This window comes from Hydra viridissima, unplaced genomic scaffold (genome assembly GCF_058129835.1).
Source record: "Hydra viridissima isolate aposymbiotic clone 2 unplaced genomic scaffold, HvirCarnegie_v1 scaffold_15, whole genome shotgun sequence".
NCBI lineage: Eukaryota > Metazoa > Cnidaria > Hydrozoa > Anthoathecata > Hydridae > Hydra > Hydra viridissima.
Genome location: NW_028324314.1, coordinates 1,612,297 through 1,640,253, shown reverse-complemented (window position 1 = coordinate 1,640,253; position 27,957 = coordinate 1,612,297). Strand labels below are relative to the sequence as shown.

At 30.6% G+C, this 27,957-nt stretch overlaps 3 protein-coding genes across 6 annotated transcripts; 1 reads left to right on the top strand and 2 right to left on the bottom strand.

The window, feature by feature from the left end:
* The first annotated feature begins 5,359 nt into the window (after positions 1-5,359).
* On the top strand, positions 5,360-8,211 carry LOC149878089 (uncharacterized). The gene is made up of 2 exons (XM_090073154.1): positions 5,360-5,757; positions 8,120-8,211. Exons 1-2 carry the CDS (start codon positions 5,538-5,540, stop codon positions 8,209-8,211), a joined length of 312 nt encoding a protein of 103 aa, XP_089929280.1. The 5' UTR covers positions 5,360-5,537.
* A 4,250-nt stretch (positions 8,212-12,461) lies between these two features.
* Positions 12,462-13,198, bottom strand: LOC149878088 (ras protein let-60-like). The gene has a single exon (XM_090072838.1). It carries the CDS (start codon positions 13,076-13,078, stop codon positions 12,491-12,493), a length of 588 nt encoding a protein of 195 aa, XP_089928964.1. The 5' UTR covers positions 13,079-13,198; the 3' UTR covers positions 12,462-12,490.
* Positions 13,199-16,696: 3,498 nt separating this feature from the next.
* Positions 16,697-23,634, bottom strand: LOC145193229 (protein ecdysoneless homolog). 4 transcript variants are annotated; one of them, XR_016447579.1, is made up of 17 exons: positions 22,818-22,988; positions 22,314-22,425; positions 21,875-21,962; positions 21,550-21,725; positions 21,287-21,428; positions 20,679-20,729; positions 20,423-20,551; positions 20,118-20,177; positions 19,938-20,022; positions 19,746-19,831; positions 19,515-19,615; positions 19,295-19,377; positions 19,000-19,183; positions 18,218-18,271; positions 18,009-18,109; positions 17,751-17,931; positions 16,697-17,507 (listed from the first exon to the last, which is right to left on the bottom strand). XR_016447579.1 is itself a non-coding variant. In XM_090072835.1 (17 exons), the coding sequence occupies exons 1-16, from the start codon at positions 22,975-22,977 to the stop codon at positions 17,770-17,772; spliced, it is 1,758 nt and encodes a 585-aa protein (XP_089928961.1). In that variant the 5' UTR covers positions 22,978-22,988; the 3' UTR covers positions 16,697-17,507; positions 17,751-17,769. The 4 variants fall into 4 exon arrangements, 3 of the variants coding, with proteins under 3 accessions (XP_089928961.1, XP_089928963.1, XP_089928962.1); XM_090072835.1 differs by having other exon boundaries at positions 19,954-20,022; XM_090072837.1 differs by lacking the exon at positions 16,697-17,507 and adding an exon at positions 23,522-23,634 and having other exon boundaries at positions 17,712-17,931; positions 19,954-20,022.
* Positions 23,635-27,957: the final 4,323 nt, after the last annotated feature.

The following is a 27,957-nucleotide window of genomic DNA, read 5'->3' as shown; positions in this document are numbered from 1 at the left end:
TTTTTAAATGCAAGTATATTTCATGATTATCTGGTAGAACCCATATAAACAAATATTAATGAGAGGCTATCATCAATATAAAATTCGTACTTAGAAACAGTGAACAACAAGTACTTAGAAACAACAAACAACATCATCCATCTTACTCAATTTTACAAAAAAAGTTTCATTATCGTTTTCACATCCCAATCAAATTTTTGTAAGCTAATACATTTCACCGACGCATTAAAAGATTTATATGAGTTTATATTAACTGCTTCATTTGATATAAAAGGAAAAGCTGATCTCTTTAGGGATATAGAAGAAGCTGATCCTCGAGCTTTGGGAATAAACACACTTGAAAAAGGACATGGCAATGAAAAGCTTTTAACCGGAAGATTCAATGTTCGTAGAGAACCAGGCTTGAGAGATTGACAATAATATGTTGACCTAGGGATACTTTTCGCAAATAAACCTTTTTTTTTTTTTTTTTGATTTGGGTCTTTAGGCTTTCATCAATTCCTCTATCTTTATTTATAACGTGTAAAAGTTTCTTTCTCCATTCTTTATTAAAATCATCATCGGTGGACGGTATCTTAAAAAGTGAAACACCTTTATTTCTTCGAGAAGTACCTCAGCTGAAAATTGAACAATTAGCACCAAGTATTTGCAAAAAACAAGGATAAATCAACTATCTTCTAGTAAATATTATTCTTAAACGCATCTTTGTTTACAAACAGTGTTCAGTCGACTAAAAGTTGATTTAGTCGAAATATTTGAATAAAGTTTTTCATTCAAATATTTCGACTAAAAGTTGTCAAGCAACATTAAAAAATATGATTATAATGTTTGAATATTATAATCATATACTTTAAGGTCGCTTGACAATTTATTTTTCAGATGCTATAAAACAAACTGAACTTTAAGAGAGAAAACAAAAAAGCTAGGTGGTATGCAATACTGTTACAATAACACATGCAATTGTTTTATCAAGAGCATTTTCTTTGTTCAATTTTAGTTCATCTAAATTATTAGATGAATTAAAATCGAATAAACAAACGAAATAAAACAGAAATTACTACCACAAAGTAAAGAAAAAATACACGAATGGGCAAAATTTTGCGTAATTACGCAATTTACAAAACTACAAATCAATCATCGAAACAAAAAAAAGAACAAGACGAAAGAAAAAAAGAACAAGAAAAATTTCGTGCACCTTTACAAAAATTAAAATTTTTCATTACACGTTTTCAGGTCATGAAAAAAATTGTTTTGTCCCAGAAAAATTTTACCGCGAGGAAGAAAAAATGATTTTGTCCCAGACCTCCCAATTCCTAGTAGTAGTAAAAAGTATACTTATACTATTGTGTACTTTACGGTATACTATACGGTAAACTGTACACTAAATTTTTAGTATACCATACACAAGCGATCCCTTGTAATTATAGAAAATTTTTGCGTAAATTAAAATTTTGCGTAATTACGCAATTTACAAAACTGCAATCATATAAAAAATGTGAATTTCCGGATTTTATATCATTTTTTACAACAATTAAAGCAAAAAGTTAACAAAAAATTTTTTAAAAAAATGCAAGCGTTGATAGGTGGGGGCAGATGGGGTGGCTAAACTTTTTTTAGGGTAGCAGATTTATAAATTTTTTTTGCATTCTTAACTGAGTACCATAACACATTACTTAATTTTTTTTCTTAAAAAGCATATATATATATACATATATATATATATATATATATATATATATATATATATATATATATATATATATATATATATATATATATATATATATATATATATATATATATATATATATATATATATATATTTGTGATTGGTAAAAAACTTCTTCACTCAGATTCATATATATATATGTATATATATACAGTATTGGACAAAACATTCGCAACCAAGTAATGCTAATTTAGTTTCTTTATATAGAAGTGCTGCATTTTTTCAATTTAGAGAAATAACTATGTAACTGTTTAGAGACAAAGTTCTTCAAGTTTTATTCATCACAAAGTTCATTATTTGTACACGAAAATTAATAAGTTAATCAAAAGTATTAAAAAAAGTTGATTTCCTTCTGGACAAAACAAGTGCAACTCGACAAAATGTTGACCAAGCTGTATTTCGCTATCAATATTTCGTGACGAATCCTTTGTTGTCGATCACAGCCTTGCATCTTCGAGGCATAGATTCGATCAGGTGATCAATGAAACTTTGTGGAATTGCTGCCCAGGCTTTTTGGATTTGTTCAAACAGCTGATCCTTATTACGAACACCTTCACGATTAATTCTGCGGTTGACGATCTCCCACAGGTTCTCGATAGGGTTGAGATCCGAAGATTCGGGCGGCCAATCCATCACCGATAGGTGGTTGTCTTGAAACCACTGCTTGACTACTTTTGCAGTGTGTTTCGGATCGTTGTCTTGCTGAAAAACCCATTTTATTGGCATATTCCATTCAGCATGAGGTAACATAACATCTTTCAGGATATTTTTATACATGAAACGGTCCATTATTCCATCGTTTCGATGTATTGGACCTAGACCGTTAGCAGAAAAACACCCCCAGACCATTACATTGCCTCCACCATGCTTCACGGTCTTATGGCAGTAACGTAAATCGAGGCGTTTTCCGGCCGGTCGACGTACACGGCAAATGCCATCGCTCCCAATCACGTTGAACTTCAATTCATCACTGAACAGGACAGTTCGCCATTTCTGCACATTCCAGTCAATATGAGATGTAGCAAACAGCTACATCTCATATTGACTGGAATGTGCAGAAATGGCGAACTGTCCTATTCTTCTGGCTATTTAGTAAAATCAGCGGTTTTCTTCTGGTTTTTTAGTAAAATCAGCGGTTTTCTTCTGGTTTTTTAGTAAAATCAGCGGTTTCTTTGTAGGGCGTCGAGAAAACAATCCAGCTTCAACAGCACGTCGTCTGATTTTTCGGTCCGATACAGGCAACTCTAATTGCTTTTGTATCTCGACTGATGATATCCAGGGATCTTTCTTGACGGATCTGACAATCATAGAATCCTCTCTAGAAGTGGTGGAACGCGATCTTCCACCATTGTTATCTGCTGCCAACTTCCCCGTAGAACGATATTTGGAACATAGTCTTGATACGGTCCATTTTTTCACGCGATATTTATCACAAATACTTTTTTGTGACATTCCACTTACGTAATTGCCAATTATTTTCTTTCTTAGTTCCAATCCAAGACTTTCGGGAGCCATTTTTGCACTTGAAGTCATAAAAATAATAAAAATAAATAATCACGCTTCTCAAGGCTTACTGTGTTACATTTACCTTGTGATGATACAATAATGCTCTGTGGAACACAACGTCTTGGTTGGATGTGGAATGTATTGATGTAATGAAACACTTGTTGTATTTCACTTCTTGTATTGATGTTCTTCGATAAAACACTTTGATAAAACTCACTTTGATAAACTGTCTTGATAATACTGACTGATTGACTTCCATATACTGGCTGAATTGCATGTCATTTACATGTCTCTTGTATAGTAAAATTTAATTATTAAAAAACTTCCGTGACGTTGACACGGACCAGACTTAAGAAAATGAAACAAACCAAAAAGTTTGCACTTGTTTTGTCCGCTGCAAAATGGCACTTGTCAACGAAATTCTGCCTGTGTGCTGTCACCTGTCAGCTGATTGCTCATGTCGTGGCATGCTATGACTCCAGACTCCTGAATTGTTTGCTGTGGTAGTATAGTTCGTTTCGTTTTTAAGACATGTAAAATTAGGAAAACTTTTTAGCATTGTTCGATGTTGGTTGCAAATGTTTTGTCCAATACTGTATATGTATATATATATATATATATATATATATATATATATATATATATATATATATATATATATATATATATATATATATATATATATATATATATATATATATCCAATGGGGATATATAGGTATTCCAAGAGCAAAAAATTTAATTAATAAAAGGATTAACATTATTTTATCTAAAGGTATCGTTTGTAGGAAATGTACCGCAAATACTATAAAAGATACTATAAAAAGACAAGCTTTAGAAAACGCAAGAGAAACTTTAGGTCTCGTTATAAAAATATTAAAAGAAGAACAATCAGAGCAAGAAAATACGGAAGACCAGGATATGACCGACTCAGAGGACAATACCTCACCGCCAAAACAATCCTTGCTGAAGGATTTATGAATGCAAATTATATAACTGATTCATCATTAGAAAGTTTCAATTATACTTTAAAAGATGTTTTAGCAGATGGACATTTAAAACGTATGAGATTATTATTTAGGTACTTCAGGCTCACGGGGGTTAGCCTAAAAATATGGCGCTCAAATGGCCCGTGTTGGGGCCAAGTCAAATTTGATGGCACTACTAAGGGGTAAAAGGTGCTGTACCTTTTACCCCTTTTGAATATAGATACGTTATACCGAGGAATCTTGACCAACAATTACACATGATGAAAACAAATACATACACTCACGGTGATCAAATCACAAAATACGCAGATTTTAGAGTTGAAAGCAATGCAGTTCATAGATTAAGTCACGGAGATAAGCCAATAAGAATTTTCCAAAAAAGGCCTCTCTTCGACTTAGAATCAAGATTCATAGGGGACAACCCAATTAAAATTAAAGATGTCGGTGTAACAAACTCAGACACAAATAGATATCAATGGTCTTTAATTTTAATTGGGTTGTCCCCTATGAACCTTGATTCTAAAATTCTAAAACTAAAGATGTCGGTGTAACAAACTCAGACACAAATAGATATCAATGGTCTTTAATTTTAATTGGGTTGTCCCCTATGAATCTTGATTCTAAAATTCTAAAATTAAAGATGTCGGTGTAACAAACTCAGATACAAATATATATCAATGGTCTTTAACTTTAATTGGGTTGTCCCCTATGAATCTTGATTCTAAGTCGAAGAGAGGCCATTTTTGGAAAATTCTTATTGGCTTATCTCCGTGACTTAATCTATGAACTGCATTGCTTTCAACTCTAAAATCTGCGTATTTTGTGATTTGATCACCGTGAGTGTATGTATTTGTTTTCATCGTGTGTAATTGTTGGTCGAGATTCCTCAGTATAACGTATCTATATTCAAAAGAGGTAAAAGGTGCTGTATGATATTTATTAAAAAAAAAAATTATTATTTATAGTTTTGAATTGGCTCGAAATGAGTTTTTTTTACTAATCACGGTTGAGTTATTTTATCCAATCACGTGTGTATTTAATTATTCATGACATCAATTATTAATATCCTTTCATCTCCATGGCAACCCCGCGCAAACGCCGCTTAGTATTACTTAAATTTTGTGCCCTCGTGCTTTTGCTTTTGAAGAGTTAGTATGTCTCGTGTTAATATTTGTGGTCGACATTGGTTAGCTACGTTTAACAATCCAAATGTTTTACCTGATGTGTCGGTGGAGTTTTTTTAGTTCAAATCGAATTAATTATATTTTCAGTTGGAGCGCGGAGTTGAAGGTACTGAACATTATCAAACTTTCATGAGTACAGCTCCAATGTTTTTTGATCGGCTGCTTGGTTTATTTAATGTTCGTGGATATATGATTCATCTTGAGCATATTTGCAACAAAAATAGTGCTATGTTGTATTGTTGTATAGAAGAAAAACGAGCTAGTGATCGTTATTGGACTGACATCGAGAATCTTATTGTTAGACCTAAGCTTAAGACATTGGTCGCAATTAAGAGAAAGATTGATCAAGGTACGTCGTTAAATCAAATAATGGATAATGAGGAGTTTTTTCCAACGTGGTGTTCATACAATCGTAGTTTAGTTATGTATAATTCTTTAAAACAACCCAAAAGGAATTTTAAAACATGTATATATTTATATGGAGAGCCTGGAGTAGGTAAATCACGTCTTGCGTTTGATACATGTAAGAAGTTTTTCCCGGATGTACTCCCATATTATAAGACGAAGGGTCAATGGTGGGACCTCTTTAATAACGAACCCTGTTTAATATGGGATGACTATAGGGGTGATTGCTAGAGGCACAAGAATTGTTTAAATTGTGTGATTATAAAGTGCAAGTTAAGGGTGGATTTATTAACTTTAATAGTAAGAGTAACTTTTTAAAGAATTAAGCGAAGCCAATTTATGGCAAAACCGCAAGAAGAACTTCGTATTTAATATAACATAGTATAAACTAAACTTTATTTGACAAATACAAATGGGCTTCAATATGCTTCTTATGATAAATGAAATAATATATGAAATATGAAAAACGAAAGCATGAAATATCTGGCCGCATTTGAATAACTTTTTAAAAGGTTTTGCTTTATCAAAAAAATTAGAAAAAAGCTCATTAGAAAATATACCTGCTAAAAAACAATGCATAGTGGAATATATATTGTGGAGCTTTTAGAGTAGTCGAGGCAAAAAATGGCGACATATCGGAAAAAATACTAAAAAAATACACAAATTTAAGGCTGGCGAATGAAGGACCAAGGAATTGAATGAAACCAGATCTTGACAAAAAATGTTATTTAAACTTTTTTATATTTCGTTATACTTTTTTTAGTCATTTTTAAATTATCCTTAAAGATCTATTTTATTATTGACAGGCACAAAAAATGTTCCCAAATTTATAAATGTTTATCTTGAAAAAATTATAAAATCTGTTCGTGCCAATAACTAATTTCCTTTACCTTGGTGTAATTTGTTTAGTAATTTGTCAACATGTAAAGTGTTTACTTTATCCTAAACAGTCTTATTAAACAAATTCTATTAAAGTTTAAGCTAATACCACGTGATAAGTGTTTCTGTTTTAAAACTGTCTGCATCCATTTTAATAGATTTTTTGTTGACGGGTGAAAATTTAGAGTTTGTCGGAAACTCGCATGGCTAATTTCTGCGGTCTTTTTGATGTAAAACAATGAGTTGCGCGTCCATCTCTTATACGTCTATGAAATTTTTAACGGTTTTCTAATTCGATTCAAAATACATAACTGTTTTTGAAACAGTTTGAGTAACTGAAACGAATGCATACTAAAAGTAAACAAACGAACGTCGTGTGACTTTGAACGGTTTTAAGCTTAATAAATTTTTAGTTCAATTTCAATGAACTAAATTTCAAGTTCTACAAACTATATTTTAAAGTGAGCTAGTATGTGACTCTACGAGTACTATTACACTCTTCCCTTCTATTTTCCTACACTCCTACTCTGATCCTACATAATCCCAATCAATGAGAAGCTACCTGTGTTTAGGTTCAAAGACTTTAAAGTGAAGTTAAGTGACAACTGCAGTGGCGTATCTAGGGTATGGCAGGCAGGGCACGTGCCATGGGCGCCAACCTGAAAGGGGCGCAAAAGAGGCTTGGTTGCAATACAATAAGCGAGAGTCATATAAAATAAATTAAGAAATAATATATTATATAAAATAAATATATTATATAAAATAAAGTTTGCGTCATCATTTATTAAAAAATTGTAATTAAGTACTTTATGTGGGGGAGGAGGGGCGCGAGATCGGTGTTTGTCCCAGGCGCTATTTACCCTAGGTACGCCACTGGACAACTGGTTTGGTTTATGCTAGTGATATCTGCCCTTCTAATTTCTAAATGATAAAAACTTGAAGCATACACTAGAATAGCATTACTGAAATACAGAATATACAAAAGATATGTTAAGACCCTTACTTTTATTTATATAGGCTTTCATAATCGTTTAACTTTTTTTTTTTTTTCGAAGTTTTACGGATTTCAAAGTTGATTAAAAATTAAAGTTACAACATTTTATGGCTCTCGTTTAATTAGTTTTTTTTTTCGAAGTTTAATAGATTTTAACTTTGTTTAGTTTAAGAAATGTCACCGAACTGACGGCTTTCAAAGTGAAACAAAAAATATACGAATTTGAAAACCGTATCTCGATTGCTTTATCTCTACTCTCCATGATGCTGTAATATAGTTCTAATGCAAGAATATGTCTTTAATGAAATTTGTGGCTATGAAAAAAACCTTTTTAAATGTCTATTTTTGATTTACTACACAGTGGAGAACAAAGTTCCTTTCTTGATATCTTTTGTTAACTAATTTGTTCTTTTGTTTTTATATTTGATTTAAGCAAGTTTACAAGGTCCTTTGAATGGGAAAATGAGAGAACACGAATATAAAGAGTTAAATGATGGTCTAGAAGATTGGGAGACATTTCTTTAGATACTTTGGTAGAAGAAACATCGTAAATTTTTGAGAAGGCCCTTACAAAAAAACCCAGGGGGGAGATAAAACTCTAACATCTTGAAGCAACTCTTCAGCTATCTTGCTACAGTCAATATTTTTACTTAAAATTTTTTTTGATTTTCTGAATGCTATTTCTGCTATTTTGTGTTCCAAGTGAAGTTTTAATTTATGTTAAATTATGCGTATCCGCCATGTTGGTTCACAAACAAATTATAACACTGAGCGTATTCAATCTTTGTCTTGAGTACGGCAGAGAGCGATTATTATAAAAACCTTTCAAACCAAAGTAAAACTAGATATAGAACTAAGATCTCAAAAATTTATAATATTGATCCATATACGTTGAAAAAGACAGGTTATCTCTCCGATCCAGAATTCTATCCTTAAATCTCCCATGCTGATATTGTTACATATTTATTGTTTGCACCAAGCCCTGCCACCAAAGAAGAACTTAAATGCTTTGTAAGTTTAGAATCTTATAAATATTTTAACTACAGTATGCGACAAAAGTGTTTACATGTTTTTGAAAAATATTCTTTTTTAAAATAAATGATTGAAATACATGTTTATATATCAATATATATATATATCAATATATATATACCAAAATAAAGGTAATTCATTGTAGTTTCATGTTTTGAGCCTGAATTTAAATGAATGAGAAGTGTTTATAGCAAATTATTTATTGAAACAAAATGTCAGATGTAAACAGTTTTGTCGCGATTTATGCTATTATTAATTTTAATGCGAAATTAATACTTTGTATAGCCTCCACGACTTCTAATGACTGCTGCAATTCTCGCAGGCATGCTACCAATCAACTTCTTGCATTCTTCAACAGTTATCGAACTCCAAACATACTCAACTCGTTCCCATAATTCTTGTCGACTGGCTGCTCTTGTTTCATAATTATAAACTCGATTCTTCACAATAGACCAAAGATTCTCGATCGGGTTAAGATCGGGACTTTGCGCAGGCCACTCTAGAATCTTAAATTTCTTCGAATTTAGGAATTCTAATGTAATTTTTGCCTTGTGCTTTGAATCATTGTCTTGCATAAAAAGTGTCGAACGAATTTGCTTTCGCCATCCTCGTAAACTAGGCAAATACCCATTGTTTAAAATGTCAATATAATGTTTCGCGTCCATTATTCCATCAATTTTTACGATTTTACCAACACCAGACGAATAGAAACATCCCCAAAACAACAACTTTCCGCCGCCATATTTTACTGTTGGAATAAAGTCACGATCAGAAATTCCTTCTCCAGCTTTTTTCCATACATATCGAATGCCATCAGAGCCAATCAAGTTAATCTTGCTTTCGTCTGTCCAAATCACCTTACTCCACTCAGCAAAAGTCCAGTTTTCATACTTCTTTGCAAATTCCAATCGTTGTTTACGATGTTTCGGTGTTAGTAGTGGTTTCTTGATCTTCTTTTTTGCCTTGAATCCAATTCTCTTGAGTTCTCTCTGCACTGTTCGAGTACTTACCACTGTACCTTGAGCATTATTTAATTGTTTCTTTACATCGTGTGCTGATTTTGCTTTATTTGTCATGATTAATCTAGAAATTGTTCTCTGATCTCGAGTGGTGAAAATTTTCTTGCGTCCATTTTTGTTGCATTTCTCCTCTATATCGTTTCGCTTCTTAATTTTATAGACTAAACAATAAGATATATTAAGTTCTCGTCCTGTCTCACGAAGAGACAATCCTGATTTAAGCTTCTGAACAGCTAAATTTTCAATTTCTTTCGACACTTTCTTCATTCTTTCAATTATGATTTTTCTGTTGCTTACATTACGAATTTTAAGTTTAAATAAACCGTTTATTACTAATTGAGATATGTTTTATTTAAACAAATTAAAAATATAGCCACAAAGTATTAATTTCGCATTAAAATTAATAATAGCATAAATCGCGACAAAACTGTTTACATCTGACATTTTGTTTCAATAAATAATTTGCTATAAACACTTCTCATTCATTTAAATTCAGGCTCAAAACATGAAACTACAATGAATTACCTTTATTTTGGTATATATATATTGATATATATATATATATTGATATATAAACATGTATTTCAATCATTTATTTTAAAAAAGAATATTTTTCAAAAACATGTAAACACTTTTGTCGCATACTGTTTATAAAGACAATATCAAAATAAACAAAATTCCCAATAAGGCTAGAAAGAAGACATTTTTCAGTTGTGCAGGCTATTACACGTGTACAAAAATATCTTATATATAGTTTTTATATGAATAAGAATGAATATGTTAATATATAATATAAACTAACAAGAAGCAAAATGATCAGAACAAACTTTGTAGTGACTGGCACTTGTTTCGATATATTTACGTTTTATAACAGCAAACCATTTTCCTCTTCGTTCTGTTGACAACAATTCCGTATCTTTATCATGGTGATTAGTAACCTTAGGAATTTTATAAAACGACTTCTTGCAGTTTTCAGAACGATTACTGTAATTAAAAATGCAACAGAAGACCATATTTGAAGATATAAAGAGTTTATGAGTTATTCAAATAAAACCTTTTCTGAAAGAACTTTATACAACACTTTTGTTTTGCTATTAACAATTTTTGAGTTGAAACTTCTACTAAAAGGAAATAGTAGCTAGGAAACTTAGAGAACCGCAACCTGAATAAAGTTGAGCTAAAGTTGTTTGTGAACCAACATGGCAGAAAAATGTATTTTGATTTTCGTGACGTCATCCGGAACACAGAATTTTAAATAGTGACAAAGCATCAGATGATATAGACCAAAGACTGCCTCGATTTTTTAAACTAGTAAATTTTTTATTGGTACCATGATTATATTCGTCAAAATAATTAGATTTACTTTCTACGATTTTTCCAGCCAATAAAATTGAGAGTGTTTCATGACAAAATCTGGTTTGTCAACTTTTTGAATGACGTATACTTCGATAAAAGGTACTAAATACATATCCACCCAAGTATTCAAATAGTTTTTTCTTTATTTGTAAACTAAATTTCTTCATTCATAAGTCAAGTGAGCCAAAATGTGATTTGCAAGGTCATATCCTACGAGAGTTGAGGTTTTTATCTGTGAGATTTTTCATAAAACCTTTCTGATCAACAACTTTGTAAAATTGTGGATAAAAAAACCACTGAGTCATTAGTAATAGATCGAATCAATATTTTGCATCATCTTCTAAGAAACTGTACTTCGAAAGCTCATATGATACTGCTCGACTTTCTCCACCCCCTAATTTTATGATTGGTTCTGATAGAGAATTTTATGCTGACTAAGAATCGTTTTACACTATAGGTCTCAAAATCAATGGAATAACAATACTCTTAGAGTGATGTATTGTTATGCAGCGTTTGAGTCCTTTCTCTGATTTGCATTTTTTCACACATTGCTGGCAGTAAAAGTTGTTTGAAACGCTTCCATTCTCAATTTTTCTAAGAAAAGCATCGACATTATTAAGAAACTTATCTTTTTCAAAAAAAACGTCTGATTCTCGATCTAATATAAGAGAATTAATGGACTGTTCCTCTTGAAAGCTTGCCATTTTTAGATTTTTGTGCTCTAGTTAGTAGACTGGGCAAGATAAATGAACTATTTTCAACATAAATCCAAAACTTTTACTTCTATTGTTTGAAAACAATCGAATCTTGTGAAAACCGCTCAACTGACCATACTATCCGTTATTATGACTATGCATTGTCTTTGAATTTTGAAAAGATCATTGCATAAAAAAAGCATCCAGTTATATTTTGTTCAGGCAATAGTTTTCTTTTAGAAAACTCACGCTTGGAAATGAAAATAGTTAAATTAGCCTTCGAAAATCATTAATAGATCGTTAGTAAGTTAAATTATTTTTTGTGCGGAAACATTTACTCCGATCGATAAATACATTTCACTATGATGATGTGTTTTAAATACTTCCGTACACATACTCCGCTCAGGCAAATAATAATTTTTGATTAATAGTGACAAACAGACTGGTGACTAGCAGCGGGAGACCAATAAATAGGGAACAATTTAAGGAATGATTTTAAAAAATATTCGTAAAACACTTTGAATGTTGCAGCAAAACTAGCCAAAAAAGTAAATCGAAATATCTATAAATAACATATGAATATCACAATATATATACATGGTAAATATTTACACCAAAATAGTATTTAACAGTTCAATAAATAGCAAAAATATGGGCGAGCGTCTTTCTCGCTTATAAATATGGTTTGAAGTGTATCCTAGGTTACATAACAAGACACTGTTCCTTTTTTGTAACTCTCGTAGGTTCAGATGCTGTTCGCTTCTTTGCAGCAGAACGAATAGCAAATTCAAATAACAAGTTCACGGAATGTTTTTCCTTCGAAGATATAACGAAATGTTTAAACAAAGAAAAAAACTCACAGGACGCAACATGATCGTGCAACGCAAACATACTTTCGCATTTATCGGACTTTGTGCCAACGATGCACAAATTAACGTCTTTTTCTCCCAACTCATTTCGTACGTAAGACAAATACGTTTTTGTTGACTCGATAGAATGGATGTCGCCAGTTTCGTATACCAAAAAAATAACATCTGATTTTTGAATATACAGTTTATCCATTGCTGGAAATTCAAATGACCCTGCAGTATCGATTACAGAAACATTTATCATTTTGTTTTCGCACCAAAATTCCTTGTTGTAATGGTTACACACGGTCGGCGAGTATGTTTCATCGGAAAAATCATCAATAATCCAACGCTTTACAAGACAACTTTTCCCAGCTCTTTTATTTCCGAGCAAGAGAATCTTAATATCGTTCGTTTGCGATCTTCGTGTGTCATTTAGCATGATTATGAATTTACTTCAAGTAGCTTTGTTTTTTACACAGTATAAATGTTAAATCTGTTAACCATTAAACTAGTTAAAATACTGCGCCAACTTTTACCGCACACTTTGGCTTTTTATTAGAGTAATAAACGTATTTATATTCATCCATTATGAAGCCCTTGTCGTTCGTATTAGGGGGTGTTAAGTATAAGTAAATATTTACTTTTTAAGAGGAGGTTTTTTATCAGGGAATTTTCATCGGTTTCGTTTTACCGGCGTGCCTTAAATCTAAAAATTGTTTGTTTTAAATTTATGTATTTTGCATAGAGGTATTTTCGGTCTGATGACACCAAAATCAATTTCGATTTCTGTTTCCTTTTTTTTTTTTTTTTCTTTTAAGTCCAAATCTTTTCGCTTTTAATCCGTGCTTAATATGAAAACATTCGAAAAAAAGGTTATGCAAGCTGAAAAATATTTTAATTATATATCGTTTTTAAAAAAAAACCACCTTTACATAAAATTATGTAAAATCATATTTAATACTGAAAAAGATGAAAATGGAAAGGTGGAACCAGTTGCACTCCTCTCCAAAGGGATTACGTGTGGGTGTTTTCTTCTGTGCACTCTTATTTGGAACAACATTTTGAACCAAATCAATCATGTGAGCAAAGTTCTGCAAAGTCCAAATTCCTCTCTATAAACAGACAGAAGGTATGAGAAAGTACCTCATGCGCTACAGAGAGATTCTTTTTTCTGTTAAGAAGAGCAATTTACAATTAAACAGAAAAATGCGAGGGGAAAAAGTATTGTCAAAGGCAAGTTGCAAAAAAAGTTGATACTTTTTTTAAAGATGTGCATTATTCGCTGTGAAGGAAATGATAAACAGGTGCCAGTAAAAGATAAACTGGGGGCAAAAGACGAGGCGTGAGATTCAAATTAACATCAAGAGATAAGAAAGTTTTTGAGCAGTAGGAGACTGTTGCTTCAATGTTTAAAAAATCAAAGCACTCCAGAGGAGTATGCTATGCCGACTAATAATTATGATGGAGGTTGATTGATGGTTTGGGGCTGAAATTAAGAAGCAAAAACTTTACAGAACCATCCTTTTTTGTGGAAAAATGTTATTGAAGGTGATAACTTTCTATTTAAATAAAAATAAGATTATAAACATCCAAAACATACATCAAAAAAATTATGTCAATTTTTATTTGCTTTCAGAAATTCGTTTGCTTTTAAGACAAGAAAACATTTTTCAATAGCCAGGTTAAGTAACCCTAATAGGCGCTTGACTTATCACCAATGAAATATTTAAAAATTTGAATAAAAGTTTTGTTTTATTGAATAAATCAAAACTTTTATGATACTATTGATTTATGTTTAGAAATGTGTATTACAAACGGTGAAACATACATCTTCAATTCCAAGCTAAATAAGTGTTGCACAGCTTTTATCTACTCTTTAACCAAATGTTTTTAGGTTTTTAGGGTGATAGAAAAGTGAGATTTTTAACTGTCATATTTCAACAGTTTGCGAAGTAAAGATTAACACGACAGCTTCCTAACACGGAGCTTTGGAAACAAAACTCAGATTCGGTCGGCCAAGAAATTGTCAGCTATGTAAAATGTCAAAAGGTGATGCTCGCCTTACTGCCCTGCAGATTGCTTTTGAATACAACCAACATTCTGAAGTACAAATATCTGTATCAACTGTAAAAACATTTACTTGACAACAATTAATTTGGAAGACGTCGAAAATCATTGATTTTAAAAAAGAACCGGATAAATTTAGTAAAATTCGCTAAAAAGCTTCTGCACAGGACCAAATAAGATTGTAATAAAGTGTCACGGAATAATGGAAGTGAAAGTAATTTGTTTTCATCTGATGGTATTAAGTATGTTAGACGTCCAAAAAAACAAAAGTAAAGATGTTTGGTACTAAACAGGAAGGTGGTTGTATCATGGAGAGGGGATATTTTTCCCGTGGTTGTGTCGGCTCATTAGTTTTAATTAAGACCATCACGATAGCCAAACACTATGCCGGTCTGATGAACAATTAGATACTTTCACATATCAAAGCAAAAATTTGCAAATTGTGTTTCCAGGTAATGCCTATAAACGTTCTGCAAAGGCTGTGAAATATTTGTGAGCACCTAACAAACTCTGTTTTATGGACAGCCCAATTAATTTCTTCCTTTTTACATTATGACATTAGTAACATTAAATGAATTCTAAACGTTTTCATAAACTAAATGTCTTACCTAGAGTAGCCCTTTTAAACATTGGTGAAACAAGACTTAAAGCATAAAGATTAAATGCATACATTAACACGTGAAGTGTTAATGTATGCATTTAATCATGTTTAACATAACCGCGTTTCGAACGCGTTTTGGCTGTTCATAAATAGTCAAATACTAGAAGAATTCATTTTAAGTTATTGTAAGTCAATTCAAGTTATTGATCTAAAAGTTCTAACCAAGGTCCGATCGGATGTTTTTTATCATCGGATTGTGCCGTCATTCGGATCAAATCAGTCATGTTATTAACACGACGTTTACAAAAAATTATGGGAGGAGTTTGATCATCAGGTTAGAGAAGAAATTTAAACTAATAAAAAAGAATTGGTTTGAAGATTTTTAATCCAAAAATGGAAAAATATGCTCGAGACAAGTTAACTAAGCTTGTCGACTCGATGCCTCTAAGTCGTGCTATGATTGGCTCAAAAGGCTTTGTCACTAAATATTGATCGTAATGTAGTTATAAATTTCATGAACTCTGAAAGTTATCTTCATTTTTTCACATTTTTTTTCAAAAGCAAAAATACTTTTCACCCGAGTAAAATTGAAAAACAATTAATCAAAATATGTTAACGCAAAGTTCATTAAAAAAATTTTATACTCAATTAGAATGTTGCTAAGGTATATTAAACATAAAATTAATAAGCTATCTCCACCTGTTCTCATCATTATTTTTTTTTTTTAAAGCAAAAATATAGTAAAATTACTTTTCAACGCCAGTGCAAATCAAAGAAGGGTTTAAACATTAAAATATCTGTTAATGTCTTAATCTGCTAATTTGGTAAAACAATAACAAATTTGTTAAATTTTCAAACACAATTGAATAATTAAATAGCATCCTTTGAAAACTGATTTCTGTAATGAAATAGCCAAGTCTTAGGACTCAAGAGTTATTTTATTGGTTTTAGAATATTTCTGCTGTTTGTCGTGATCATCCAAACAGATTTTTGCAGACCTTCCCCAACTAGGTCAGAAGGATGATGGCGTTGAAGTTAGAGTTAATCAAACTGGAATGGTAACTGAATAAAAACAACATCGAAAAAATCATTAAAATTAAAAAATTTAACTTATAAATTCTTCTTGAATCAATCTTTTGTGTTTTCCCCAAAGTAATATTTGAAGTCTTAAATTAAAAGCGTAATTTATTGTGATCTTACTTAACTGAACTTGTTCTGTTTCGTTTAAACATGAAACTTACTTAACCGTTCTGTCTCGTTTGTTCTGTCTCGTTTTTTCTGTCTCGTTTAAACATACAAGTAAATTGCGACATCTCGAAGTTAAAAGAAATAAAAACAAAATGACATCTACAAGGGAAAATCAATGATGTCACACAATTATAAAAATGCTTTACGATATTACGAGTCGTGTATTTTATTTCCAAAATAGCTGCAGAACGTTTCCAAAGTTGTTTTATTTACTGAAAATGAACAAAACATGATATAACCATCCAAACATACAAATATAATAATATCACATATATTTATATATTGGATGGTTCAAAAATACGCTTTTGTGCTCTCCCAACTTATTTAACAAAATGTCAATAAAATAATTCGTCTTATATACTTAAGTATAATGCAAAAGTAAAACTTGTATTTAACAGTTGTTGTTTTTTGTTTTGTTTTTTTTTTTCTTGCATCTTTTGCTGTTCAGAGACCACGTTTAAAAAAATTTGAACCATTTATCATCATTTTTTGTTTCGGGTTTGTTTTAGAATCAGTGTTACTCCTCTTTCGGTGATGTTGTTCGGCATGAACAGTCAGGGAATTTGAGTTTGAGCTTTGCCATCCAACAACGAAAACTTGTATTACTAGGTACCAGATTATGTCTTCTGTTAGTCCTTGAACAGTCAGGGAATTTGAGTTTGAGCTTTGCCATCCAACAACGAAAACTTGTATTACTAGGTACCAGATTATGTCTTCTGTTAGTCCTTGAACAGTCAGGGAATTTGAGTTTGAGCTTTGCCATCCAACAACGAAAACTTGTATTACTAGGTACCAGATTATGTCTTCTGTTAGTCCTTGAACAGTCAGGGAATTTGAGTTTGAGCTTTGCCATCCAACAACGAAAACTCGTGTAATCCAAAAAATGATTTAAGTGATTTTCTGTAATATATGTTGACATAAATTATGCCAACTATGGTAAACTTTCTGCTTGCTAAAAATTAAAAATCGGCCATTTCTTGTCTCAATTTTGTACAATCTAATTTTATCATACTATGACTAAATATTGTTTTGGTATTCATTGGGATAAACTAGTGTTTCTAACTGACCAGGGCTACGACGGTAATCTGAGTTTCTTAAGAGCTATGTTGAATTTTGTTTTATCTATACTTATGAAATATAAATAAAAAATATAAAATGCCAACAACCTTTTTATTAACAAAAGAAAATTTATCACCTAAACTAAACACGAGTGTTTATGTCTCGCAACTGTTCGGTGGTAAATTCATTCCTATACTCTGTAGAATGTTAGACACAGGTCCAGATAGTCCCTCTTGGTTAGAAAACGATTCAAGAAAATTTTTAACAAGGTTAACGTCTACGTCCAGCGTTTGATTGTTCATACCAATCGTGTCGTCCTGAATTAAAAACAAAAAAATATCAGAAGGATTTTTTTTCATTAGAAGTCAGAAAACCAAAATTTAAAATAGAATACCTTGATGTGTTCAAAACTCTTCTGCAAATTTGTGGAACTAAGTTCATCATCCATTTGCTGCATCACTGCGATCATTTCCGGATCTAAGTCTGAATCAGATCCTGAACATAATAAAAGTTCTTTTGAAAGCAGTGAAAATAAAAGTCAGATCTGGAATCAAGATAGTGGTATTGGGCAATAGAGGAGGGCAAAAAAACGTAGAATAATACCATATTCATCTGATTCATCTGACTCATTCTTTTGTTTTGTTTCACTTGATGACTCTAAAGTAATAAGCTTTTTTTTTTCAATGTTAAATTTTAAAAAAAGGACATTTTTTTTTATATTTAAAAATGAAACAAACAAAATCGCTATAGAAAATAACCAAGTAATAACTGATAATAATACTAATAAAAATGAACGAAGTGTCTTCGTAGAGCCCAATGCGTTCTACATAGCCATAAGCTGCTCAGAGCGCAATATTGTACACGCATGCGCAATTATTTTATTATAACAGTGCGATTTATATTTCACAATAAAGCTGGTTAGATAGGCGTTTAGGGTTAGGTTAAGGGTTTGGGTTAGGGTAAGGGTTAGGGATAGGGATAATGATAGGAATAGGGATAGGGATAGGGATAGGGATAGGGATAGGGATAGGGATGGAGATAGGGATAGGGTTAACATCAACAAGAATTTTTAAAAAAAAAAATTTAGCGCATGCGTACTAAGTATTGCGCTCCGAGTAGCATATGGCTGCATAGAGCGCATTGCGCTTTAAGTAGCAACGTCCAAAAATGAATAACAATTTACAATAATAAATAAAAACTAATGAAATCATTAGTTAACTAATGATAACAAATAACAACTAATGATAATAAATAATCACTAAAAATAATAAATAATAACTAATAGTAATAATGACTAATGATAATAATAACTAATAATAGTAAATAAAAACTAATGGTAATAAATACCAACCAGTAATAAAAATAATAAATAATAACTAGTCTACCCATAAGATTCTTAACGGTTCTCAGAAACACATCAGGCTCAAATTGAATTGGATCAAGGAATTGCTTTTCCTCGTTATTCTTTGAACCTCCATGAAATGATTCGGCTCCTTCATAACTTGAAACTTGTTCAACGAAAGATTTCATGTTATCAGCCAACGTATTCAGATTTTTTGCCTGATCAGCCTACAGAGAATGTACCATGTAAATAAACAAAGTAACATTTTTCTGTGAGAGAAAAATTTGTCAAATGTTTGTAAGGAAACCAAACCAATAGAAAAATGTCTAAAAGAATACTTTAGTGTCCGGATGACCTTTACCCCACATATTTAGCATCATTTTATCCAATTCTTCCTCAGTTAATGTCATCCATGAATCATCTAAAAATTAAGTTTTTCATTTAACAGAAATTGTAAACAAAAATTTTTTAAAATATTAGAATGAATATAAATATTTAAAAAAAACAAGCTCTAGAGATGTTTTTATAAATTTGCAGAAATGAAAAAAAACAGCTTACCATCTTCTGATCCTATGCTTTCACAGGCAACTTGGATTTCTTCACGATGATCTTTAGCTTCACATATTAACTTTTGAACAAGCAGCCCAACTGCATCACCTCTGTAAATATATATATATATATATATATATATATATATATATATATATATATATATATATATATATATATATATATAACAAAAACAACTTCATAATGTTTGCATTAGGTATTTTAAAAAATAGTTTTTACTTGTAATTATCAGAAATATATTCTTGGAAATGTGATTTTGCTTTATTCATATAATCTTTGTAAAGTACTGAACCTTCCATCTCATTCTAAATAATTTTAAATGTAAAATTGGAAATCCGCATACATAGCACCCATGAATTATAAAGTAGCAATTAAGTATTTGAAAGAAGTCATCAGTGTATGTTCAAATACCATGTATTAAAACCACCTTGAAGTAGTTGTTTTTTTTTAGATTTAACATGTACTGCTCCCAAATCTTTCCTGAAGGTTCAGCCACCTGTAAAAAAATTCATAGTTATTTTGCATGAAACATAACAATTAAGTCAGTCAGTTCTTTAAAAAGACAACTAGTTAATGTTAAAAACACATTACATGATCACCATTTGAATCAGCAACATTTACTCGAGATAATAAAATCTGAAAACCACATGTCTAAATAAATAAGTCAACAAATGTTTAGAAAACATTACTGCAAATATCGTTTTGTTACAATCATTTGTTTTAAAAAGTAAGATTTTAGAGAGATGAATTTTCTATAGGTACAATACTCTAGAATCTCTAATTTCAGAATTATCTCAGATGATACCAGAAACAGATTACAACTATTAATAAGTATCAGCTCAATGTTTTTAAGATTTTAAAAATATCAGGAAAAACTAAATTAAACAACCATATACCAATTTGTAACCTAACTCTGCTGGCTTCCGCAGTTTATTGCTGACTAAGGGAAGTCTCCAAGAGCTATGTTGTTCCGGTTGAAAATGAGCTTGCATAAGTTGGCAATATAGATGGCGGGTGAACTTCACCTACATGAAATTTTTTTTTAAAAAACCAAGATTAAATCAAACTACAAAATGCTTTAAAATAAGGAGACAAAATTGCTTGATGAACTAAAAAACTTTATTTATATAGTAAATGTAAACACTTACTTACCTGAAAAAGTCTCCTTGTTTCAGCTTTAAAAAAACTCATTCTTATGCAGGTCTAAAAAAAATTTATTTACTAAAAATTTATATAATGTAGAAATGAAAATTTCCAGAGAAATTATCATACACACATAGTTAAAAAAATTTTCCAGTTATTTAAAATATAAAGTTTAAATTTCAAGTTTAACAAATGTCTATTAAAATTTATGTTACTTTCATAATAATCTACTACACATTAATTTGATTACAAATATTGCATATTATAGGCAAACATATGAGATATTAAATCATGATTTAAATAGATTTTTCTGTGCTATTAAAAAGAAGTTAATTATAAATACTTTATACGCACATAACAATTCAAAAGTTTGTCTAAAAGCTATTAGTTGAATGGTTTAGAGATATTTGAAACCAGTGTCAACAATATTTGAAATATTGTATATAATATATTATAGACAATATTTCAAATTTGAAAACTTGAAACGTTTAAAAAAAGATATTTAAAACCAGTGTCATCCTATAGATATCAGCCAAGAAACTAATTTTCTTTTTTTGCAGGCTTGTGTAATGGAATTATTTTAATAAGCAATTGTAAAAAGAAAAAAAAGTATTAACCTTCACATCAGATGCATCCCTCTCATAAAATGCTTGCACAGCTGCAGCAACAAGCTTTGGTTGTTTCAGTAAAACATAAACTACCTCTTCAGGAATATAGCAATGAGCATGATGAAACTCCAGCACAAACTTTGAAGGATAACTAGTAAAAAAGATAACTAATTATGAAGGTTACTTTGAGGGATAACTAATAGATAAATAAAACAACAGGTAGCAAAAATAAATGGAAATCAACATCTAGAAGATTGAAGAACATCAATCACCTGCTTATTCTTTTTTGAATTGCATTCTGTATATTTTCATTAGCAGCTGTTGTTAAGGATGATGCAAGCAAATGATATGCTTGCTTTAAGGTTGGAGTAGAAGCAGAATAAACTGTTATTTCTGCAGGATTGCTTGGAATTGGGATAAAATGCAGTTTACCATCTTTTAAAAAAACCTGGAAAAAAGTGTTTATAGAAAACTTTGGGCTACATAAAAATACTGAAGTCTTATATGACTTTTTATCGTATTTTTTTACTTTTGGTTACATTACAAAATTTGCAACAGAAAAAAAGCAGCTGCAAATAACAACTCAAAGTAATATACTCTGTTTTCACTGTTTGCAGGTGTCAACCATGAAGGTAAATAATCTGCTGCTTCGATTAAAAGAAAATCTCCATCACTATCATAAATTCTAAATGAAAAACTTTTTTTTCATTATTAATTTTTTCTGCTATTTAAACTATCAAAAGTTACAAATATCTGATAATCATTTTGGTTTCCAAGAGAAAAAAATCTCAAAATATGAATTTTTGTACATTTAATTTCATTTTAATGATATTTTTGAATAAGAAATTGTCACCACTGATTTTTATTTTAAATAGTACAATAAGAAACAAGATTAAAATAAACAATTAATTTAGGCAATTACATATCTTCCATAGAATTAATAAAAGAAAACAGTTTATCTGTATCATTAAATAAAGTTGTTATATTTCGATTTTTAAAAACTGTGTATAAATATGGCATCCAACAAAAAGTTTACTGTATAATGGTATCTTTATGATGTTTACTAATTTCAAAAAGGAGATAAACAATGAACCACTCATCATTGATATTCTCACCAACATTAGTGCTTCCATTAAGGCAAGCAAGACCTGAAATAAACATATATCACAATATCAACAAAAAGGATCTTCAAGTAAGGTTAACTAGTTTAATGATAAGTGACAACATTTAAAAAATTTTTTCATAAATAACTCATACATTTTAAGCTTTAGCATCAGTAAAAATTAGAACAATTTTGCTTTTTTATTTCCTTGAATCTCAGTTCAAAGCTTACAAAATATACAAATATGAAATAAAGAAAAGTAAATAGTTTCATTTCTCAAAACATGGTAATCCCTTTTTCTCAACTGTTAACATATAAACTACCATCACATACTAATCTAGAAGAATTACTCTTCTCTGAAGATTAAGAGACATAAAAAAAGGGATACTTTCGTAAAAACATGACAACATCTTTTTTGCACTATTTTGTGTTTTTCACCTGAAGATTCTTCAACTGATGATAAACCAAAACTTTCTTTTTGCCAAATATAATCTTTTCCAAGGGAGCTCACCAGATCCTCACAATGACTCCTGATGCTTCCTAATAAATTGGCATCTGAGTGAAAGATCCTATACTCAATAACATTTTCACTTGACATAGTTTGTGAGCCTATAAATAAAAGTCAACATACTCTTGTATAAAATAAAAGTATAATTTCTCAAAGCTTGATTAGATTTAACTTCAATATAATATTTGGGCACTGATAAACATAGACAGGTAAAAAATGAGGAGATTAAATTGACAAAATTTTATTACTGTTATTTTTTGGCTTGAGAGATAATAGGGTGTATTTCTTCTAGAAGGTAAATTTGATATTTTCACTATAAGGAACCAGGAGCCCACCAGACCAGATGGATGGTCAAAGTCATATCCTACTTATAAATTGATCTTGCATCTCAAAAGCTTTGATACTGCAATAATATTCAGTATTTTTATCACCTACTTAAAAACTTTTTATCAGGAATATTTGTTTTAGCAGCTGCAAGGAGCAAGAATTAGAACAAATTTCCAGCACAGACTATACAAACAAGCATTCATCAGAGAAGAACCTAAAGTATTTCTTGCTATCAGTGCTATATCTGTAAAAGATTGATTGGTTTGGCTGTCCTAGATAATATACTAATTAAAATTAAGAAGCTCACCATTGGTATTTAAAACTCTCAGATTTTGTCATCTTAAATACTAGGAAGTTTTTTCAATATGTTAAGTAAATTTTTTCTACTTCAACCTTCAGAGTGAAAATTCCAACTACATTTAAGTTTAAGGTCATTCCAACTACATTTAAGTTTAAGGTTTAAGATCAAGGAACTTAATATTGTCAACAATTCTGGTAGAATCACAAAATACTGCGGTAAAAAAGGTGATTTAATTAGATAGAAATTTTTAAATAAATATATATACATGTATAGATATACATCTTTTAACTGTAAGCCTTCACCTATTAATCAAACGATAAAAAAAAGTATTGAAGTTTTAGGTCTTATTAATTTAAATCATGATTTTTATTTCTGATTTAAATTGTGATTTAAATTGTTCATTATTATTACTATTTCGTTTTAATTTATTTCATTTATTTGTTTATTTTATTTTTCTCATTAGTATCAAATGTTCGCCGCTATGTGTCTATTAAAAACATTCTTTAGTAATATATAAAATAGCCTTTTTAACAAGTTGTATTCCACCATTTTTTTTTTTTTTTTTTCTCACGCTTTCGCTCAATTAGAATAGTGGGAATGCAAAATTAAGAGCTGTTAATTGATTACTTTCGATTTAGTCATGTTGTTCTCTAATATAGTTTATAATAGATTTTTTGAGTGAATTTGCTATATACTTGCTTCTTTTTTAATGTTTAATTTTTGCTAGCTGGAATGTACTTTTTTGTTAGCTGGATGTGAATTTATTTGCCATTTATTTTTTTCTCTATTTTGGTTTTTTCTGTTTTTGTTTCTCTTGTGAATATACATTTCTTTATTTGTTTTATTGTATCTGATTAAAAAAAGAGCCTTTTATGTCATTTCTCTGCAATTTTATTTATTAACTGCAGCAATTCCAGTTTTACTCCAGGATAGCACTTTCTCACCTATTTGATACCAAATCATCCGCTGTCTTTAGGGCTGCTTAATGCATTTTTGTGTTGACCATAATTCTATCATGTTTTGTGTGTGTGTGTGTGTGTGTGTGTGTGTGTGTGTGTGTGTGTGTGTGTGTGTGTGTGTGTGTGTGTGTGTGTGTTTTGACATTCTATTTACTCGTAGGGAAAGTAACTTTAAAATGATACGCATTGTAAGTCAAGAACTTTAGAAAAAAAAAATCTTTTAATCCGTAAAGTTTGTAGTGAATCTTCTCTCTTCTATTCTTCTCATATTCTTCACATGTTCTTTGCATATTTAAATGTAATATAAAATTTTTAACGAATACTTTAAAAGTTTCTCTACAGAGCACCATCTGTTTAAAATTATACCTCGACATGCATTTTAAATGAACTTTTTTAAATAAACTACAAGCCGAAAAAAAATTTATAATTTAAAAAAAGATGAATCACGATGAGTTAAAAAGACAAATCGTAACAAAAAGTTATCGTATTTAGTTAAATATTTTTAAATAAAATTTATTTTAAATAAAATTTAAAATATTTTTAAATAAATATTTGTAAAGAGTTAAATATTTTTTAAGATATTTTTAAAAAATATTTCCTCCAAATTTCACGTCCGCTACAAACGGAACAGCTCCGTTAAAAATTGTGTTGAAGAAAAGTTATTTTTTATCAACAAAATATTTTATTTACCATTATTTTAGAGTTACTAGTAAATATACTCTTGGGGTCAGTTAATGACAATACTATGTTAGTATTATTTAATATACTCTTTAACTGACTTAAGTCAATAAAGCTTTAAGCATTAAAGCACCGGATAATTTAAGCACCGAATAATTTAAGCACCGGATAATTTAACACCGGATAATTTAAGATCAGAATATTTTCTAAAAGCAAACTTTCTTTTCTTCGTCCTTCCGAATTTAAAGTTTGCAAGAAGCGCTACATAGTTACTTCTTATCTGATCAAAAATGTCTACTTTAACATAGAAACATACATACAACAATATATTGTGTGCGCAGAAATTGTTTTGTCTTTGGGGTATGTGGTTGTTTTTGTTTAGTCATGTCAGTGTATTTGAGTGTTTTTGAATGGGTTGTTGGGTTCCCTCAGTGTTGTTTGGTTCGTGTGTGGTTCGTTATACGGTGGATCTCTTGTCTTCACAAAGCTTGATTACAAAATCTTAATATAAATGATAACGATAACATAATTCCTAAATCAAAATATAAATGGCTATAAACATAAATACTAATGGCGTTTCTCGTCTCGTTCAATGAATATTATTTAAAAATCCTCCAAATATTTAAAGATTTCCCGAATGTTTTAAAAATCTCCCAAAAAATTTGTTAGTTTTTCAAAAAATCCCAAGAAAATCGATTTGATTTTCTTTTTAGAAATCTCAAAAATAGTTCGCAAGATTTTCTCAACTGTTTTTTTTCCCTGTGTCGGTAGAAGTATCTTAAATTAGGAGTTGATTTGGTATAGACAATCAATTTTATCTTCAAGTAAGTTTAGTGTTTTTGCTTCGACCTCTTAATTATGTTTCTCTAAACAAGTTTTACTAGCCATCTTTTGATTAACTTTTGTCCCTGGTCTCAACTTATTTGTAAAATCATAAAATAGTTACAGAATTGTCGCGAACCTTACAAACTATAATCATTTTATTGGTGTTGATGAAATTGATATTCTGGTCGTTACTAAGAAAACAGTTTTAACTTTAATGGTGTGACTCATTTATTTTTCATGTAATTGTACATGTGTGTCCTTATTGTTTTACATTTGAATGGACTTGTAAAACGAGTTTAATTTTTTGTGATAAATAATAATATACAATACAGTTAAACACAAAGAATATATCATAGATTACAGCTAGTATTAGATGAAGTGCTCAAGTCTGTTGTTGTTTAACAGTTGACTGCAAGGGAGAGAGATCCTGCCATAATCATGATATTTATACCTATTCCCGAGGAGATCATTAATTCTTTATATAATACTAACCAATTGAAACACGATACGTTTAACAGACTTGATTAGCGCAGCATGTCCACCTGGTGTTTTGGTTGCCTCGCGCTTTTCTTCAACCGAATACGTTAACGTATTCGGTTATATAAGAAATTGAAATCCTTCATGACCATCCGAGCAAGAAATTTCAATTTGAAAAAAACAAGCTAAGGCCACAAAAAATCCTCTTTGTCTAATTTAGTAAAAAACTGTTGTTGGATGTATTAAACTGTTGTTGGATGTATTAAACTATGAGTTTTATCTTTAGAATTGATCAATAATGAATGATAAATCCAGTAAAATGCTTTAAAAACATCAAATTATAGGGAGTAATGATTAATGATGATTAAATATGATTTAACAAGATAAAGCTAAAAATGTTCTTGAAAACTAAAAAAATATGCACACTTTTCTGTGGATTGCTATATTTTTATTTATTCTTTAAACATATAAAAAAATGTTGCAAAACAAAACAATTTCTTTAAATTTTCAGTATTAAATGTAGAGATGAAAGACTTTTTTGCTTGGCTTGTATTGTATGCGCTTGTTGTTGAAGTCTACAATGCAACTAAGCAGCTGTTCTGAATAGTCTGGATGACACATAGGCCTTTTGTTTCTCTCCCAGTGCATTCTAAAGCTGTGATGAAGGGCCTCTGTTGCCAGTTCATTGAATGGTCCAAGAGACTCTTGGACCATTCAATGAAGGTCAATGAAATCTTTGAAGATCAATGAAATCTTTGGCAATAAAGAAAATAGCATGCACTTTTGGTGTGACGCTTCTTTTTGTCAGTGAGAGGAAAGCCAGTTACAACTGCTCAATTTCGTAGGAGTAATTTGAATCCAGATGATTTCCAAAGCATGCTCTAACAACTGCATCAAATTTTCTCAGTGTATCAATGAATGGAATTACATAAAAAGCGGAATCATCTGCTTGTCTTTTAAGAGCTTCGATATTTTTGAGGAGTTTGCGGCGTTCATTACCAGCAAACTTCCCTCCATGAAAAGGTTGTTCTTTGATGAGAAGAGCTTTAGGCCATTAAAAAGGATGTTCTTTGATGTGAAGAGCTTTAGGGGCTCATGTTCCACATTTTGACATTGTTTAGCGCTTTTTGTGTCTAAGCCAGCTACTCCAAAAGAGGTATAAGATTTTCTGATGGATCCAAAAGTGCGATGGTTTCCACATTGTGAAAACCTATTGAGGTAAATGTTATACCATGTGCAAGGATGTGAGTTGGCATGTGACTAAAGCCCACAAACAAGGTCTGCCACCTTCATGTTAATTGAAAGAAGAAAGCCAAAAGGTTCAGAGAGTATAAGAGAGAGTATTGTTTTCAAATTTTTATAGTTTTCTGGTACATCCTCTGCGACAGCAATAAGAAGTTGAGGCCATTTCCACTATCTTATGCTGTCCAGGATGTTAATGTCTTCTTTTCTAGTAGAGCTTGATTTTGAGTAAACATTTCATCTTCTTGAATTCCAAGGCTG

Coding starts and splice junctions, on each gene's coding strand:
- LOC149878089 (XM_090073154.1), top strand. CDS start 5,538: ATGAGTACAGCTCCAATGTTTTTTGATCGGCTGCTTGGTTTATTTAAT. Junction 5,758..8,119: donor TAAGAGAAAGATTGATCAAG/GTACGTCGTTAA, acceptor ATTTGATTTAAG/CAAGTTTACAAGGTCCTTTG.
- LOC149878088 (XM_090072838.1), bottom strand. CDS start 13,078: ATGCTAAATGACACACGAAGATCGCAAACGAACGATATTAAGATTCTC.
- LOC145193229 (XM_090072837.1), bottom strand. CDS start 22,977: ATGTCAAGTGAAAATGTTATTGAGTATAGGATCTTTCACTCAGATGCC. Junction 19,616..19,745: donor TATATTTCTGATAATTACAA/GTAAAAACTATT, acceptor ATATATTTACAG/AGGTGATGCAGTTGGGCTGC. Junction 18,110..18,217: donor AGATGAATCAGATGAATATG/GTATTATTCTAC, acceptor TATTATGTTCAG/GATCTGATTCAGACTTAGAT.